Source organism: Mustela nigripes, chromosome 6 (genome assembly GCF_022355385.1).
Source record: "Mustela nigripes isolate SB6536 chromosome 6, MUSNIG.SB6536, whole genome shotgun sequence".
In the NCBI taxonomy this organism is placed as follows: domain Eukaryota; kingdom Metazoa; phylum Chordata; class Mammalia; order Carnivora; family Mustelidae; genus Mustela; species Mustela nigripes.
In genome coordinates, this window is record NC_081562.1 from 17,791,463 (window position 1) to 17,810,400 (window position 18,938).

General features: G+C 50.2%; 2 protein-coding genes across 3 annotated transcripts in view; one reads left to right on the forward strand and one right to left on the reverse strand.

Annotated features, from left to right (window-relative positions):
• NT5DC3 (5'-nucleotidase domain containing 3) overlaps nucleotides 1-5,660 on the forward strand; it is a 62,592-nt gene extending 56,932 nt beyond the window's left edge. The window contains exon 14 of the mRNA XM_059402223.1: nucleotides 1,160-5,660. Coding sequence (XP_059258206.1) covers nucleotides 1,160-1,412 — 253 coding nt within the window. The 3' untranslated portion in view covers nucleotides 1,413-5,660. The remainder of the gene's footprint in view (nucleotides 1-1,159) is intronic.
• Nucleotides 5,661-5,756: 96 nt separating this feature from the next.
• STAB2 (stabilin 2) overlaps nucleotides 5,757-18,938 on the reverse strand; it is a 137,959-nt gene continuing 124,777 nt past the window's right edge. The window contains exons 59-67 of one of the 2 annotated variants that reach the window (XM_059402221.1): nucleotides 17,951-18,116; nucleotides 17,700-17,806; nucleotides 15,533-15,652; nucleotides 14,651-14,791; nucleotides 13,420-13,527; nucleotides 12,365-12,493; nucleotides 11,407-11,523; nucleotides 7,769-7,927; nucleotides 5,757-5,980 (exon numbers count right to left, since the gene is read on the reverse strand). In XM_059402221.1, the coding sequence (XP_059258204.1) occupies nucleotides 7,877-7,927; nucleotides 11,407-11,523; nucleotides 12,365-12,493; nucleotides 13,420-13,527; nucleotides 14,651-14,791; nucleotides 15,533-15,652; nucleotides 17,700-17,806; nucleotides 17,951-18,116 (939 nt within the window). In that variant the 3' untranslated portion in view covers nucleotides 5,757-5,980; nucleotides 7,769-7,876. Of the gene's footprint in view, nucleotides 5,981-6,036; nucleotides 6,926-7,768; nucleotides 7,928-11,406; nucleotides 11,524-12,364; nucleotides 12,494-13,419; nucleotides 13,528-14,650; nucleotides 14,792-15,532; nucleotides 15,653-17,699; nucleotides 17,807-17,950; nucleotides 18,117-18,938 lie in introns of those variants that run through there. The other variant, XM_059402222.1, reaches the window with a different exon arrangement.

Below are 18,938 nucleotides of genomic sequence, written 5' to 3' on the forward strand. Positions count from 1 at the left end.
ATCTACTCTTGGTATAAAAATATGGCATGAGAGGGTGAGGGGAGGCATATGGTATGATTGGACTCCAGGCCTCTTGTCCCCAAAGGCCAGACCCAGGTGCTACCCCAGGAATCGCAGATCGTCTGTTGAAGGAGCCGCTTCACCTGTTTGGGTTGTCAGTCTCCTGCAACCTCACGTCTTAATGAGGTTTTTCACGAAAACTGTAAAAACCGTTTATGTTGCTCTGCTTGCAGACCTAATGGAGTTTTTAAAATTTTCTACTCTGGTTGTCATGGCATCTGCCGTCCCCATCTACTGGACAGCCGGCTGCTACCAGCTAGTGGCTTGTGTTGCACGGTTGTAGACATGGTTACATTTCCTGCTGTGTTTGTGACTGGTGTATTAATAGTCAAGTGGTCTTTATCCATTTTGCCGGACTGTTCTGAGTAGAGGGATCCCAGCCGTCAGATGGTGCATGTATCCTGTGTTTGTGTGTGTGTGTGTGTGTGTGTGTGTGTGAGAGAGAGAGAGAGAGAGAGAGAGAGAGATGGGGTATTGGTTTCCACACAGAGGCACACCTGCAGGGGTTAGAGCCCGGGGAAGGGGTGAGCAGCCTTGGCAAAAGCTGTCCCCTGGGCCACAGAGAGGCAGTGAGGTGCGTGGAGCTGGGTATTGGATAACGGAGATTTATTTACTTCACTACTAAATAATCCTTAATTGCCCAGACCTCACAGTACTTTAGGGTGTCTCGTCTGCTTTAACTTGTCTTCTCATATTCCGTTCTCATGATGACCCTGTAGAAAGGGGGTCCCGATCCCATTCTGCAGATGAGAAGATGAGGGCGAATCGGACTTGGAGGACATCCAGCATCTGTCTGTGTGCCCTTCCCCTGCCCCTGCGTTTTGCTTTGGAAAACAATGTGTCTCTTTAGAGGACCATCCCCGTCGAAGCTGGAGCCTTCCCCGCTGCTCTCCAGCCGGCCTAAGTGGGAAATGCGGTCAGAGTCATTTGATGAATGGATGGGCAGACTGTTTTCCTGAACAGAGCTTGGGCTGTTCTAGGCTGATTTTCCTTTCCAGTGAATCCGATACAAATAAAAGGGCGATGCTGAGTTCATTAACTTAAAAAGAGACTTTTCTGAATCATTTTCTGTTGCTTTGCTCTTTTCTTGCTTCTTCAGAGAAATGACCAAAAATTTCTTCAACACCCAGTTTGGAAGTTTGTTCCGCACAGACCAGAACCCGACCTACTTCCTGAGGCGCCTGTCACGCTTTGCCGACATCTACATGGCGTCTCTGAGCTGCCTGCTGAACTACGACGTCAGCCACACGTTCTACCCGCGGAGGACTCCGCTGCAGCACGAACTTCCCGCCTGGTCGGACGGGGCCCCCACCTTCAGACTCCCCCTCCTGCAGGAGGCCCATGCCAAGTAACCGGGGGCCCAGCTGCAGAAAGAGCCAGAAGCAGGGACAGCCCCCAACTGGCTGGACGTGATGGGGTTGACTTGTGTGCAGACGAGTGTTGCTTTTGGAAAAGATACAAATATGCCTTTTGATATTTATTACCTTATGGAGACTCCTTCCACGTTGTTAAGACTGAAGCGAGCAGCCCACCAGTTCCGTCTTCGCATTTCTTGTTGGGCTGAGTGGGAAGCTTCAGACTGAAACCCGGCCATCAGCCTTTTTGTTTACCAAGATCTTGGATCGGGTGTCGTGTTTCCGGGCCAGTGAGACCCCTTGATGCCATCTCTCAGTTCTAGCTGCTGTAGTGTTGAAACTGTTCTCGACTCTTCCGTGGAAAACGGGCTGACCATTCCCGGATCGTGCTCCGGGGACCTCAGGGCACAGCGCCGTGCGACAGTCAGCAGCTCGCGGAAAGCTGACGGAGGAGTCCACACGCTCCATGATAGCCTCGCACGGCAGTACGTAGCAGAGGTGGCCCCCACGTGGCCTCCAGCGCCCATGGTGCAGGGTACCAGGGGTTAGGCTTCCTGGAGCGGCCGCCCTCAAAGGGAGACTCTGCCTCCTTGCCAAAAAAGTCTTCTGTAACAGAACAAGAGAAGTTGCAAGTCCTTGCCCCGTGGTTGTCCTCTGCGGCTGCTTCCCGGGTTCTACCCTGCCCTGGGAGCACCTGCGGTGTCGCTGGTGACAGGCGGGTCCACTCCTCCCGCGGGGAGGGAGGGCGAGGAGAGGGGCTCTGCCTTACAGCCCGGCTGACCGGCCGTGCAGAATCCAGCGGCGAGACACAAGCAGGCCGGAGGGACCGGCGCCTCCATGGTGGGCCTCCTGGGGGTTCATCCCCCCCTGAAAACGCCACCCAGGTGTTGGCTTGAGGTGCTCTTTGGAGGACAGAAAATGAAGCAGGCAAAAAAAATGTCCTGCCGTGATGGGCCCCTTCTGGAGCCCTGGGGGGTTAGGATCTTGTTAAAACACTCGCATGACCCTCGGGGGAGGTGGTGGCGGCCCTGTCACTGATTAGCTGCCCCAGCGCCATCCTCCCCTTCGAGCTCCCCCCAGCCGTGTGGCTATTTGGGGAGCGTGGGCGGTTTTCCCGAGGTGTGCGTTGAAGGTGGGAGAGGATGAAGGGCGGGCAAAGCCAGGAGGAGACTTAGGATTGGCCTGGCTCGTCCAGCGACTCATGGCCCTCTGAGGCCGACGTGAGGGGCACGCGTGTTTATCCGCAGTGGGTGCGGATGGCGGCACCCGGAACGGGGGCGTGTGGGCAGTGCTCGCTTGTTCTGCATTTTACTGTGGTCCGTGTAGTGGAGCCAGCTGCGGATGAAATTTCAGCTTGGCTTTCCACGGACCACCTGCCACGGCCCACAAATGACGTGGGGTGCACGGCTTCCCTCGTGATGCCCTGCGTGATGCCCTTTAGACCCAGGAGGCCCGACTCGGCCCCTTTTTTACTTTAAAACTTTGTTATACATCCAGTAGGCCATTCCTCTTCAGGAACGGGGTAGGCCTTCTGTCGGCTGGGTGTTAGCTCCTGTGTGGCTAGAGCATCAGAAGGTAGTGTAGACGGGCATCTGATGGGTGCTGGAGGGCCCAGGAGCACTTGGTACTGGGGTCCTTGGCACACAGGCTGTGCTCTTGGCCTTGGAGTTTCTGTCTGGAGGAGCTGAGTGAAGAAGTAAAACAGTTTTTTTTCCCCTCTGAGTTTTAATCTAATCAGATAGTCATCCCTGTCTTCTTGGTGCCAGTTACAGGGTGTCTCGTGTACTCAAGAATGAAGTAGTGCTTTTTTTTTTTTTTTTAAGTTTTTATTTATTTTTTTTGACAGAGATCACAAGTGGGCAGGGGGGCAGGGGGGGGGGGGGCGGGGAAGCAGGCTCCCTGCTGAGCAGAGAGCCTGATGTGGGGCTCGATCCCAGGACCCTGGGATCATGATCTGAGCTGAAGGCAGAGGCTTTAACCCACTGAGCCACTCAGGTGCCCCAACTAGTGCTGTTCTTAAAACTGCTTTCATGGACAGCTAAGTTAGGTGATGCAAACCTTGGGGGAGAAAGATTTTTCTTGAAACAAATGATGAATTTTATAACCTATTGTCAATTAAGATCTCAGTCTCTGGGCCACTGAACATGGCAGGATGAGACGGGCCACGTAGTGGAAGCCTGGCGTCTGTCTGAGCCGGGCCCACACAGCAGGCACCTGGTGGACTGAACCCACGCCAGGGCCAGCCACGTGGGTCGGGGCGGCCGTGTCCACGTGGAGGACAGCCCGAGGCATGCTTCCCGTGCGTGCTCCATCAAGATAGACCCAACTGTCTTGACTCCGCTGGGGTTTGGTGCACTGCCCTGGGCATTTCGTTCTTTCCAGCTCTCTGTGGTGCCCACTGAGGGAAGCGCAGTGGTACAAGGGAACAGAGTCAGTTTTCTACCATTTAGAAAATCAGTTTGGAAAGTGAACAGAATAAGATGGATTTGCATGTTGAAAAATATCTCCTGTTTTGCCATCGGTTAGGCTGGTAGTGCAGGGACAGTTCAGCCAGCCATGGCGGTGGCTCTGCAGGGCTTGTGGGACCTGGGGTGAGCTGCCGTGGAAGGGACCCGCACAACTGGTTTTGCAGTTGCTTTTAAGATGAAACTCAGCTTTTAAAGTATTTTAGGAGTTTGACTTAGAGGTCCTTCTTTCCTTCTGACATAGCCTTCTTTTTTTTTTTTTTTTTTTTAATTTTTAAACTCTCTTCAGCTCTGTTTTCTGCCATCACCAGTAATGTTATGTAACATAAACCACCTGTTACTGATTTGGGCACATCTCAGACTAAATTACTAGTTGCTTTGACTGCATTGGCTCTCTTAATTATTGCAAAGTAGAAATGAGAAGTAATCTTCCCTCCTCACTAATTTAGCTTTGGGGGAACTAAATGGCTTTTCCTCTTTCTTCCTCCCGAAGGCCTTTTAAGCAGTAGAATGTGCTAAATACTGGACTTGATTCCGGGCGCGGAGTGCTCATTTGCTGCCAAAGACCCACTCGGGGGCCTTTGTCCAGAATGCTTTGAGACTACATTTGGCCAGAGGCAGGGTTTGTTGATTGCTCTATTCAACTACAAGAGAGCCTGTATTTTCCCCTCTTAATACTAATTTCCTTTTGTACCATTTCTCTCTTTCTCTCTCTCTCTTTTTTTTATTGCATTAGCATTTGGGAGTCTGGCCTCAAGTTCAACTGATCTTTAACACCCTCGTGGGTTGAGGCAAGGAAGGGAAGTCCCTCTGCTGCAGGGTTCAGCCAGTGTTGCCTGTAAAGAGCCAGCAAGGAAGCACTTGCCGCTTCACGGGCCATTTTCTGCCACCGCTGCCCTGGGAATGGGCGCGCTGTGTTCTGTCACAGCCTGATTTACAAAAACAGCTGCAGGCTAGATGTGGCTCTCCGGCCCCAGTTTGCCCAGTCCTGCTCTCGTCCCTTGTGGTGACGGCACCACGACCTTGCTGAAAGCACGCATTAACCGCCTCAGAGCTGCATGCGGCTGGAAGAGAGAAGTTCTGTAGGTGTGTGCGCCACGCTCCCCGTGTCCTCTGGGCACCCATGCTTCTGTAGCTGGTGTTTCTAGCACACGGCATAGCCCTTGTGGTGCATAATTGAACAGCCAGGCTCGGGCACTAAGGGACCGTCCCTCACTGCACTGACTGGTGCATGTGCTCATCGGGGGGGATGGGCTTGGCTGTGCAGAACCTGCAGAACCCAGGGAATTACCCCCCAACTGCTGGGTCAGCTGCTGGCTCCCCGCCCTCAGCTGGCAGCCCTCTTCCAGAGCCTTCCCCACGGAGAAGCCCCGCCTTAGACGAGGTCACTCACACCCCCTTCCTGGAGCAGCCAACTCCGGCCCCTACCTTCCTCCCTCCGCGTTCCTTCTTTTCCATCCCCAGGTGTCGATCCCAGGAACACTCGCCCGCACTCGTCCCGCATGCAAACCTCACCTTGGCCTCTGCTTCCTGGGGCAGCCAACCCGCTGCAGGCCTCCGTACTTTCTTAGCACTGCCGGCTTGAAGCCTGAGGACACCGTGTTCCAAATATGTAGCAGAATGACAGAGGGTGCCCGTAGGGTATCAGACACCATACATGCGAACTAGATAGACTTACTATTTATTCTGGATGTGAATTTGCTATTTATTCTAAATGTTCGATTTTATGTTATAGGACTGAACTTCTTGCCAAATAAAAGTTTGAATTGTGTCCGGCTCATTGTAAGTAGTCTGTTTTTGTGTGCTTTAGTGGCAACGCCGTATCGAATTCCACTGTACCCAAAAAAAGAACACCCCGGTGAGAAAGGGTGGAAGATGCGTGGTACATTTCTCACCCCATTTGTCCCAGCACCCCTGCTTGTTTTCAGACCCAGAAGACTGTGGAGTTAAGGTACAGATGGAAAATGAGCGCGAGCTTAGACTTGGGTAGGCAGCCAATACCCCCCGCCCTGGAAATGCTGTTCCTCCACGGATAGTTCCTTCTTCGAGAGCCGGAGAAGATGGTCCTCCACGTGCTTGCCATCAAAATTGCCAGGAAAGCTAAAAATTGGAAGCCATGATTTAAGGGAAGAAAATGCTGAATTAGGAATGAGTGCCATGAAGTCAACTCACTACTGGGTTTTGGATAAATTTATAAATATTTTGAAGAGCTTATTTTTAAAAAACTGTATGTGTGTGCACTTGTATTAAACCACCTTCATGTCCTTGATGTCTCGGTGTGCCCAGACCTTCGTCTCATTCACTCCTCCTGTGGAGAGCCTGCTGGTCTTCCTTTTCCATCACTTGCATTTTTGTCCCTGTGATGGTGGTACCATTCTCTCACTGGAGGATTTAGCGCTCATTTTTGGGGAGCAAGCTCCTGGAAACACGGTATTACTTTCGTCATGATATGCTGTCCCAGAGAGAAGGTAAGCTGTTTCTTTGCCTGAGACTGGGACTTCTTTCCTTTCCGGGAGTTGTGAAAAAGGTTATACTGGGGCCTCCAGAATGTCTCACCTGACTCAGCAGAAACCACAAGCCCGTGGAACTTATTGGGCCTAAAGGAGAGTCTTAGGCCTGCTCAGCCCAGCTTTTCCCTTCTCTGTCCCAGTAGTGATTCCCAAAGCTGGTCAGTCCCACCCCCTTGGGACCATTTGAAAGTGCGTGGTGGGTGGGTTGGAGGGTGCTCAATGTCACGGTTAATGGAAGGGCCCTTCTGATCTTTTGAGGACAGGGGCCTGGTGTGGTAGACATCCTGCACTGGTTGGGAGAGTTGTGCACAGTCAAAAATTGTCCTGAGTCCACACATCACCAATGGAAAGTTCTAGAACATTTTCATCACTCCCCGTCCCTGGCATTCACTAATCTATTTTCTGTGAGTTTGACTATTTTGGAAATTTCATGTAGATGGAGTCATACAGTCTGCGGTCTCTTGCATCTGCCTTCTCGGCTGCTGTTTTCAGGTTCTCTTCGTGTTGCTGGCATGCGTCCTCAGTACCTAGTTCCCTTGTAGGGGAGAATGAGATTTCACTGGAGGGATATACCACTGTTGGTTATCCATTCAAAAGATGATGGACGTTTGGGTCGTTTCTCCTTTCTGGCTATTACAAATAATGTGAGCTCGCATATATAAGTTTTCATGGGGACGTGTTTTTCATTTCTCTTGGATATATGCCAAGGAGTGGAATTTCTGGATCATGTAATACTGTGTTTAAGTTTTTGAGGAACTGCCAAACATTTCCATGTGGCTGCACCATTTTACTTTCCTCCCAGTGACGATGAGGGGTCTGATTTCTCACATCCTTGCCAACGCTTATTATTATCTGTCATTTTAATTCTAGCCGCCCCAGTGACTGTGAACTGGTTATGTCTTCTTAAACACAAACAAGTGAACAAAACAGAATTAAGAAAGAAGAGGGAGGTGTTGGCTAAATGAAAAGGCCCTCATTAGCTCCAGTAAGTCGATTTTACCTTCAGACTCTGACCCTTTCTGTGGCAAACAGTATTTTTGTTCCCAAAACACCAGTTGGTTCCATTGACTTTAGTTCTCTTCCATAAACATTTATTGAGCACACTGCATGTCTCAGACCCCGAGATACAAAGATGAATGAGGCAGGTCCCTACCCTTTGGATGCTTACAACCTAACGGGGAAAGGAGATGAGGTCAGAGCGTTGGGGAGACCGTACTTAAGTGCCATCTAAAGGTACAGTGGAGGGACAGTCCCCCTGGGTTGGTGGGTGGGTTTAACATGATCCCTCACCCACAGAAACAAAGTAATCCCCCAGATTAACCAAAGAGATGAGGTATGGCTTAAGTACTTCCTACTTTAAAATGTGAAAGGACCTTACTTTCCAAACAACCGGTGTGAGGATTCACAGTTGACAGCCTTTTTGAGGCGGCTCAGGCAGGTGAGGAGATGGCCAAGGGGGGTGGCTGGTGGCAGCAGGTCTGGCCCCTCACAGCGCCCCCAGGGGGTCGGTGTTGTCCAGCTGCTGGTCTTCGGCATCCTGGAAAAGAGAGGTCTCTCAAACACGGGGCACAGGCCCTCCTGCTTGTTGGATCTTTCTAGGCGGAGCATTCCTTCTGGTCCCTGCTCTGTGACCTTGAAGGGGTTCAGAACACGCTGCCAAAATATGGCCCCTTGGCAGTTTAAATACCTTAAACTGAAGGAATTTTTGGAAAAAAATACCAGCAGAAGCAGGATGGTCCCTGTGAACTTCCCCCACCTTGCTTCTCTTCCTTCCAACAGGTCATAAAACCCTCCCTGCCCCAGGAGGAAAGAAGACGCTGATCACCAGAGACAAGAATTTGGGGCCAGAAAATCTGTACAAACCACCTGGTTAAACTCCATATCTTCCTACTTGCAACACTGTGTACTCCCCACAAGCCCAAACCTCTGTCTTGTCTGTTCTGCACAGATGTGTCATTTCTTCGTATAAAAGATAGAAAAGCTTCCTGCTCTGGTCACTTCAGGTCTTCATTCTCTCGTGAGGACTCCCAGGTACATGCAGACTTGCCGTAAAGTTTATACGCTTTTCTCCTGTGAATCTGTCAGATTACTTTTCAGATCCAGCCAGGGATCCTAAGAGGGTGGAGGAAAACTTCCTTCCCAAGAGCCTAAAACAGTTCTCCTCCAAGTGCCCCGTGAACACGTGCATGGGAGGAGCCGTCTTGTGTTAGGAGGCAGGATGGTAGGGTGGTTCTGGGGGCGGCTGCCGCTCCTTGAAGCTTATGGCCCCTGGACAGGTGGCTTCCATCCTGGTGTTTTTCCCTCATCTTTATAAAGGGCCATAATAATATTTTCCTCACAGGGAAGTACGAGGCTTAAATTGGATACTGCATTAAGGAAGGCACACACACCCTGCCAAAGGTGGCTCTTAGTATGATTACAAAAAACTGCTTCCAGATTAAACATTCTTTGCCACTGGCTCTTGATTATTTGAGAGTCCAATCAGAAGCCATACTCTGGAGGCAGCACCCAAGCCTGGCGCTGTCTGCGGCTCTGATTGGCCCTGAAGTGCTGTTAATTTGCATACGGGATGTGTTCCGGATGTCGGGATTGCTACAAATATTGTACAGGCACCCCACCTTCAATATAAAAGTCAGGAGAATGGAGGAGGTCCCTTCTGGGGGGCAGCCTCAGATTTCTGTTCCTGGAACATCTCTGCCACCTGGTCTGATGAGAAGGGTTCATCTGACTCCTACATTTGGGACACACTGTCTCCTGCCCCAGGAGAACCTTTCATGCGTGGTGCTGGCAGAGCCCTCAGAAGAGGACAGGCAGCTGAGAAGGCGTGAAGAGCACGGAATGACAAGGATAACACCCCCTTCCCGCTGCACCAGCTTTTTTACATCAGGTGGATTTCAACATAGCAGTGCTTCCAGACATGAACTACTAGTTAAGAAATGAACAGCCGAACTTACCCTTTCAGTTTGGGTGGGGAAACTTCTACATGGGTTTGATGAGAAAAACAAAGTAGGTTAGGATCTAGGTTATTTTTCAGTGTATTGCAAAGATATTCGTTCTGCTGCCTCGGACAGTGAGAACACAAGACGTTTACGTTTGGTTCACTGCAGAAGAACAAAAATATCTGTTGCACTCTACGAGCTGAAAAATGGTGCAATAAAATATTTTGGTACTGTTTCAGTGCCAGCTTGCCAGAGAGCAACAGCCATAATAGAGTTTTGCAGGGAGGGTAGCATATGTGCAAGCATCAATCAATCACAGCAGCTCTCTGGCTTGGGTTACTTTTTTTTTTTTTTTTTTAAAGATTTTTATTTAAGAGAATATGTGTATATGAGAGAGAGCAGGAACTGGATGAAGGGCAGGCTGTGCACTGAGCAGGGAGCCTGATGCGGGGCTCGATCCTGGGACTCTGAGGTCATGACCTGAGCCAAAGGCAGACACTTAACCGCCTGAGCCACCCAGGAACCCCTTTGGCTACTTCTTCATGAGGGTTCTAGACCAACAGCCCAGATTCTGGTGATTTCCTTGGACCTGAGCAATGCTGTCAGCTCAGTCTCCTGAGGTACACTAGCTATCAATTTTTCTTACCTCCCTATAAAAGGAAGAATTAAGTTTTATTCCAGCTGCTCAGTGCTGACCTGGTAGTACGCCATGGGCAGGTGTACTTTCCACATTCCGTGTGAATGGCGTACCTTGCTGTGGGCTCCCCCTGGGATGAAGTCAGTAGAGCCCCATCCAGGCTCAGGGATCACTAACTACAAACAAATGGTTATTTCCTGGAACATCAGAGCAGAACATGTCCCTCTAGATAGCAAAGACCTGATCAAAGTGAGATAGGGAAACTGAAGGACTCCATAAAAACTGCTTTTGCTCCTTTTCCTGCTTTCACTCTCGCTAGGGTGTGCACCCCCACCCCACCTGACACATGCCTCCTAATGCAAATAGTGTCTGTCTTCCTTGGAAGAGACAAGGAGTTAATGATTTCTCTAGAAGAGATAACATCTAGGGAAGGACCAGGTGAGAATGACAGGACTAAGCTCCCATATGCGCACTCCAGGCCACCAGCAGCTAGACATCTCCCGGCCAGGGGCCTGTGGCTCCAAGGACCAACAGTTGGGCCCTGGTCTTTGTTCTAACCAGTTCCGGGATGCCAGAGGGGGCACATACACCAGACCACCACCCTCAATAAAAACCCCAGACCCAGAACAAAGACGAGACTCCTCTCATTTCCTTGCCCTGTTTCTCAGCACTCCATCTGTATCTGCCCTCTCTGTATCTTCAGTAAACTCTGCTCTCTCTTCCTGCTGGCTCGAATTTGATTTCCATCCTAGGAGAAGCCACTCACCCTCTTGGTGGGTCCTGTGGGACCCCCTCTGGATCCTTGGACCTGGCCTGCTGTCATTAAAAGGAACATAGTTCCAAAGGCAAGAAGCAGCTCTGACAATGGACAGGAAAACTGTGGCAACCACGTAAAATGAAAGTTTATTTAAAAAAATTTTTTTAAAGTAGGTATAGATCCATGCTCAACGTGGGGCTTGAACTCATGGCCCTGGGATCAAGGACTGCATGCTCTACCAACTGAGCCAGTCAGAGACCCCCAACAATGGAAAGGTGTTTAAAGCATAACATAAGGGAAAGAAAAAACAAACAAACAAACAAAAACCAACGCTTTTTAAGGCCTCATTCTATCTTTGTACTGGCTACCTCATAAATGTTTGTGACAGAATGCAGCCCCAAATTTCTTCGTGTGACAAATCACTTCTCACCTGGTCATGAGGTTGGGGGTGATCAGCCTCTATTACCTCTAATTATTGGAGATCTCACCCCAAAGAACCCAGGGACACTCCACAGCCACCTGGCTTCAGTCAGCTTGTAATACCGGCTTTTAGGCTTATTGCCCTGAGACACATTCTAGAAATGTGCCTTTCTTGGTGCAAAGCTTTCCAGTTGGACTTGCTGGAAGATCTCACTCTCCTGCACCCCACCTGCGTCTGTGCCTAGGTGAAGAGGCAGACTCACCATGAAGTAGTCACAGGAAGGTTCTTGGGGAGCGGAGGGGGTGCTCTCATACAAGGGGTTTGGTATATTCTCAGGCTGCTGCTTGCCAAGAGCCGCGACGTCGATATCCTCCTCGGACTGCTCCAAAAGACAAGCACAGGCTCACAGGATGTCCCCAGGGCAGGAGTGGCTCATTCAAGTTGTCAGGTAAAGCAAGCCGTGCCCACCCTTCTTAAGTGCTGGGCTCAAGGACTTCGTACGTCCATTTGGATGACTGCCCCCCAAGCATGACTGCCACCTGAATCCGCACACGGGTTGTTTCTACCCCCCACACCCCCCACCGCCACTTCCCCAGGAAGCGTCCTCATGCCCATGCCCACAGGACCCAGTCCCGCCCAGGGTAACTGCTCTTCTGACTCCCATCACCCTGGAGTGGCTTTGCCTGTCCTTGAACTTAATATGAAAGGACTCCTACGGCGTGCACACTGTTGGTAAATATGCTGGAGCTTATAAATCAGCAGGTGCTCTGCTAGGAGGGAATGGCCTCCTGCCAGAGGAGCCGCATCTAGGGGAGGCAGCTGGAGGAGAGGCTGGGCGGGCAGGGACAGAGAGTACAGAATGGGGGGTGTTCCGCTACTGTGCTGTGGCCACACCCCATTCAGCTGAGACCTGCTGACCTACATGCAGGCTCAGCAGTTCAAATGGGGCAACCTTCGAGGCTGGCTGCAGAGTGAGGCCCGACCATGCAGGTCCTCGACCCTCTCCACCCCCAGAGTCAGTCAGCCTTGAGAAGCTCTCACCAGGCAGAGCAAGTGTCTGCCTGTCTCCTGAACCCTCCGAGGGGAGGGTTCTGGGCCCCTGGTGAATGTGCCTCCAAGCCCAGCCCCTGGCTCCCGTGTGAACTCTGTGAGGCAGCCGGTCAGCGACTGGGCTCCAGAGAAGGATCTCCCCCATCACCATGTTCCCATGCCTCTCTGACCTCAAAATGCTGGAAGCCAGCTGTTCTCCGGTTTAGCCGGAAGTAAGAATATGCAGCCAATGCAGCGGCTCCAAAGACAAGGGCGGTGGCGAAGAATATCCCTGTTCCCATGCCCATGTGGACTGCAGCCTGCACAGAGAAAGAGGAGGGGGTGATACTCAAACCTGGGGCCTTGCCAAGCAGGAGCGCTTTCTGGAGCCCACCTGACTCTTGCTGGCCCCCAGGCATCTTGGGCCAGTTGGGATAAAAGGAAGGATAAGATCGGTAACACGAATTTAGCCCTTCCTTCCCTGGGGTCTATCTAAGCCCCTTCCATGACATAATCCGGTTAAACCTATAATAGCCCCAAGAGATAGGGACATGTATCACTGTTTCCATTTTTATGTGGGGGCGACTGAGGCCCAGAAAGGGTAAGTGCTTTTCTCAATATCACAGAGCCAGTGAGGAGTAGAGGTAGGTGGACTCTGAAGCCAGCCTGGCTTTGGAGCTGGTGCATTTAACCACTATGTTAAGGAAATTTCCAGAAGCCAGTTGGGCTCACCCTTCCCTCACACATTTAGAAAGCAGAATACTAACAATACCAAAAAACCCACCCTCCTATAGCCTACTATACTGTGTACCAAGGACTGTCCTAATTATTTTATATTTATAGACTCATAATCCTCCCAAGAATCCAAGGAGTCAGCATTATGATCCCCCCTTTTGCAGATGAAAAATATGGGGCTCAGAGACCTGTCTAAGTTGCACAACAATGAAGTGGAAGGGACAAACCAGAGCTCAGGATTTCTTACTCCCCTCCCAGTGGCTTCTCTATTGGCCCATTCACTCAACAAATACCAATAGTGGTGGGTGTTGCGTTGCTAAGGCACTGGGGCAGGGGTGGGGTGAACCAGGGCCTTACATCTCTGAGGCCAGCTGCTGCGGATGTGGGTATGGGAGGCTCCTCCCATCTCCAGAGGACAGGAGACAAAGCTTCTAGCTACAGTTTGCCTCTTGGGGAGTGGACAAGTGGACCTTGGACCTCCCCCCACCCACCAGGAGCCCTGGATACTCACCACTGGAGCGGGGGGTGCTTTTAAAGGTCTGGAAATGACATGAATGATCCCATTGGAGGCAAAGATGTCCCACTGCAGAATGGCCCTTCCATCGACAAACCTGGTCTCCTGAGGAAATGAGAGGGGGCTGATGGAGATCTGTGGCCATCAGCCTCTTTTCCCCATGTGGGCAACCCCGCGTTGGAAGGAAGTTGCTCAATTTCTCCCAGGTCCTGCTGTCTGGCGGTCAGGCCTATTGTTACCAACAGGCAGGGCAGGACTTCTGCTCCCATCTGGACAGCACAGAACACCTTAGTTGCCCTTGGGCCACAAGGCAGATTGAAGAGGTACAAGGAACCCAAGGGGCCATTCTGTCCTACCAACTCGTCTACCAGATGAGAGTTCAGAGTGAAAATGGCTTGTCCAGGTTCACCCAGATAGCAAATGGCCAACCCTAAGCCTCTGTACTTTGGATCCACTGCTCTGAACATCCCACTGAGTTGTTAAAGAATGGATCTCATCCCCTGCTAATCAGAGCATGATCTACTGTCTTGTGGTGGTGGGCATTACCTGAGCGTTCATTAGAAATGTGGAACCTGAGGTCCCCATACTCCACCTGCTGAAGTATGATCTGTATTTCAACAAAACTCTAGCTGATTCAAATGCATGTTAAAATTTGAGAAACCCTGGTCTAAACCACTAATCTTCAAGAAAAGAAATAATTGATCAGGTAAATATTAAAAAAATAATACTCATTTGGTACTTGCTACCAATCACGCACTAGTCTCACATGCCACAAGCACAGAGTCACTGAATTTTCGCAAGTGCCTATGATTCTATGTCATGGTCACCACGGCTACCACCGCCATCAACATCATGACCATCACTATCATCATTCTCATGATCATTGTCAATATCACCATGACTATCATCACCAACAGCATCACTGCCACTGTCACTGTGAAACAGAGGCAGAGGCCAGATAGCTCTAAGCATGGTTTCATGTCAAGTTCCTCATCCATCATTACCAGTTTCCAGGGCTGGAGGTCACCAGTGGTTTACTCCCCAAGGGATAGGGGCTGCCTAACAGCATGGTGTACTACAGTGTGCACCTAATACCATCCCCTGACTACAGGTTTAACATTTATTTTCACATTATAATAGATGTCATCTATTAAGCACCTACTGTATGCTAAGAATTTTGAATATATTCTCTCCAGTTCTGCCAGTAAGTCCAGAAGATTTTTCATACCGGTTGTTGCTGGTCCTGGCTGGAGGTGATGAGTAGCTGGCTTCCCAGCTTAGTCTGTAGGACGGTACCATTGACAAGGTCATTGTAAAAGAAGATGCTGACATTGGCGAGGTGGTGCTCAATGTCTCGCCCAGACAGCGTCTGAGAAGAAAGGAGAAACACAAGAATGGTCTATAGAAACCAGGCAATTTTATTTTAAATAAAAGAAAAAAATCACTTTTCGTGGCCTTCTGTGTCCATGTGGAGAGAAGGAATGTCAAGCTTCTCTCAGGTGCACCTCTAGCTAGCTTGTGGCATTGAGAGTCATCTTCGTGAAGGGTGGGTCTTGAGTGGGTAACCGTGGGCAGAGGTCCCACTCCTCTCAGCCCCTAGATGGGAAAGGGCTGGGGGCTGCCAGAGCCTGCAGTCAGTCACCTGTGTGGAATTGCCATCTCTTCGCACGTCCGCATGTGAGGACGGCTAGTGGGGTGGGCTGACCGCATCTGGGGCTCTGCTTCTCCACCCCTCCAGCATTCATGCCCTTTGCCATAATGCTGAGTGCTTCCTGCTCTGACTTTGGGCTCAGCCGCATGACCTGTTGACCCAGGGGACTGTTAGCCATTGTGACCCAATGGGGGCTTGTTCCCAATGACCACTTGCTTCCAGCGCCATGAGAATGTGTCTGGGCTAGTGTGCTGGAGGACGGGAGTCCTCTGTCGGCGGACGGCCAGGCCCTCACAGACCTGTGAGAAGGCCTGGCCAGGACCACGATGGCCAGCTGACCTGCAGATATGTGAACTGAGTAACTGTGTAGCCACTGAGTGTTGGGGTGATTTGTGGTGACAGATAACGGATCCTGTCGAAGCACTAGTCTGAAGCACAGACAGCTGGCTTCTGCCTCACCTCGTTCTCCCCCAGTCCACTGTTCTGTGGCACAAAGAGGGTACTGCGGATCGACAGGTCTGTCAGCAGGTTCCGAAATGCCCGGCCTCTGGCTGAGCGGTTGGAATAGGCCAGCACCTCCTGGGGAGAGGAAAGAGTGGTCAGCTCTGGTGTGCAAGGGTTGGGGTGACCGGAGGACCTCGTGGAAGGGGTCCTGGGGTACCACCCATCTGGGAATGTTCCTGACGCTGGCCCCAATCTGGCTGCCACTCACAGGCTGTTTCTTCTGACTGCCTCCTGGGAGAGTTTTAGGAGCACTTTTCTTTCCTCAATGAATCCTGTGGTCCGAAGTACAGCCACATCACAGAATCAAGACCATTTTTTAACATGGCTGCCTGCATAGTCCTTTGAAATCTAAGTCAAATCTTGAGCCTCCTCTTGCCTTGCAATGACCTGCAGGTCACTCAGAGGAAAACCAGAGGCCTTACAAGGCATGGCCATGAGGCCCAGACCACCTGGACCCTGTTGCTCCACTGCCCCTGGGCCCAGCTGGCCTCTCTCGCCCTTACTTGGCTGCAGCCTCACTTCCTTCCTTGTCGTTCTTCAAACTCGTGTAGCCACTCTTGCCTTTATCCTCCTGCTGGCCGGTTCTCGCCCCACATCTACACAGCTAACTCCCTTGCCTCTGTTCACTCTTTCCCACTCTTTCCTAGGGTGTCTTCTTCTTACCAAGGCCATCCCTTATCACCCTGCAAATTGGGAACGCTCTGGTGGTACCCCTCTCTCTCCCTACTCAACCCTTCCCCTCCTTCCCTGCCCCCCACAGCATATATAATCACCTCCTAGCATTCCCTACTATGTACTTACTTATTCTGTTTATTATTTGGTGTGTCTGTTTTGTTCACTGATATATGTCAAGCATGTAGTAGATGCTCAATAAATATTTGCTAGAACAGTTTAAGAAACCTCACTTACCCAGTTTGACTTTGTCATTGTGCGGACAGGGCTACTGAAGCCCAGAGAAGATAATTAATCTGCTCAGGGGCACACAGCCAATGGGTCTTGTTCCGACACTGTTTTTTTCTGCAATGCTGTTGCAAGCCAAACTCCCACATGCAGAAACACCAGTTTGACTGTTTATCTTCTGTGTGTTTATGATAACCCTGAATTTTAGAACAGTTAGATGGATGCTTTCAGTCTGCAGATAAAGACTCACTATTTGGGAGCCTTTGGTTTAACTTCTGCTCTGATCCTGCAAGCCCTATACGTCTGCCCAGTCCCCTCTCCTTGGCTGTGCCCTTCACCTTGGTAAGCCTCAGTGTCTTTATCTACAAAATGGGGATAATAGCAGAAGTGACCTCATAAGGTCACATGAGAATTTATTCCTAGTAACAAGTGTTTATTGAGCATCTACTATATGCCAGTGACAAGGCAGGGAAAATCCTGTCCCTTAGGGAGCTTACATTCTGTGGCCTGAGTTATAAGTGCTCTGAAGAGGTTCATGCATGCACAGTGCAAAGGAAATGCTCAAGATATTCTTGAGCTAGTTATTATTATTGACCTAGTTATTATTCTCGACCTAGTTATTCTTGACCTAGTTATTACTATTAGCTCAGTTCTCTGATTGGTCAGCACCAAATCCTTCTCCGGCTGGAACTTTCTCTTCACTAGGCATAACACGTAGAGCATTGAACTGACTGGAAGAGCAGTGCTAAGGGTAGTTTGATGCCATGTTGAAAACTGTCTGATCACCCGGCTGGCCCAGCTAAATGTGCTCAACCTATTCCGTGAAGACCAAAGAGCTTCTCGTTCCTGCAGATTAGACTCTTAGGCTGCTCAGGATGCAAAACGAGATGCTACAACTAGTCAGCCCCAGTGTGGCCGTTTCTGCGTACAGGCCACAAGTCTAAGTGCTTTCATTACCACAATGGTGCTAGGAGGCTGGGGCTATCATCCTCTCCATTTTACTGGGAAACTGAGGCCCAGATAGGGAAGTAACTTGTCGAAGGTGGTGCAACAGGTGGCAAACCCCAGCTTTGAATTCAGGCTGTGTGGTCCGGCGCCTGTGCTCTTACCCATGACTGGGAGCCTGGGGCTTCTTTCAAGGACTTGCCTCTGAAATCGCTGCCTTGAGGCAAGTGCTCCTTCCCTAAGGCAAAACCAAGCAGATGGGGTGCAGGACACGTACTGTGAGGAAGTTCGTCAGTGAAGGGAAAGACATCAGGACTTGCAACAGATTGCCGCTGCACGAGAAGCCGTCTCCCACGTAGCCCGCCTTGCAAGTGCAATTCACATCTGGAAGACAGGGGCACACAGGGGCCCACTCCGGTGAGGGAGGGGCCTGGACTGCTCCAGCTCACCCTTGGAGGTTGGCTGGCCAGGCTGAGGATTGATCAGCAGTGCGGGCCCTGGAATCTGAAGCGTAGCTTGGGTCATTACCTTTCATCCGATAGCAGAAGACATCCCACATTTCACTCTTGTTGTTTCTTTGTCCATAGTCTATTATTCCAACAACGCCAGAGCCACAGTTCTGGGAGGCGTAGGCTGTGGGGTAGGCTACCCTCCCACTCTCCAGCCAACCTGCTGAACAGAGGTGGTACTTGGCCTGTAGGGACACAGACGCGGCCATGGATCAGCTACAATTTCATATTCGGTGTGGGCTCCTTTAGTTCCTGTCTGATTCTCACATCAGACCGTAAACTCCATGAGTCAGGGTTATGGCTCATTTTGCCTACTGTACCACTGTGCCTGGAACATAGTAGCTGTTCATTAAATTTTTCTTGGTTGATTCATTGAACAGATGAACATGGTACCATTTTTTCCTTTCAATGAATGCCCAAGTCCTTCACACCTATGACTCCTCTCCCTGTTCTTGAATTAAATTTACTCTCAGGCTTCTACTCCTGGATGCAAATTCTTCTGCTTATGCATTTATAGAACTCAAATTGATCATCACCATCTTTACTATCACCATCGTCACCATAATCCCCATCATTATCACCACGATCATTACCATCAACACTATCATCATCACCATCACTATCATCACCATCACTATCATCATCATCATCCCCATGATCATTACCGTCATCACTATCACCACCACCACCATGTTAATCACTATCATCACCATCATCACTATTATTGCTATGATCATCACCATCATCACCATGACCATCACCATGACCATCATTATCACCATGATCATCACTATCATCACCATCACTGTTATCACCACCATCATCATATCACTATCATCATCATCCCCTTCATCACCATCACCACCATCATCACCATGACCATCATTATCACTACGATCATCACTATCGTCACCATCACTGCCATCACCACCATCATCATATCACTATCATCATCATCCCCTTCATCACCATCACCACCATCATCACCATGACCATCATTATCACTA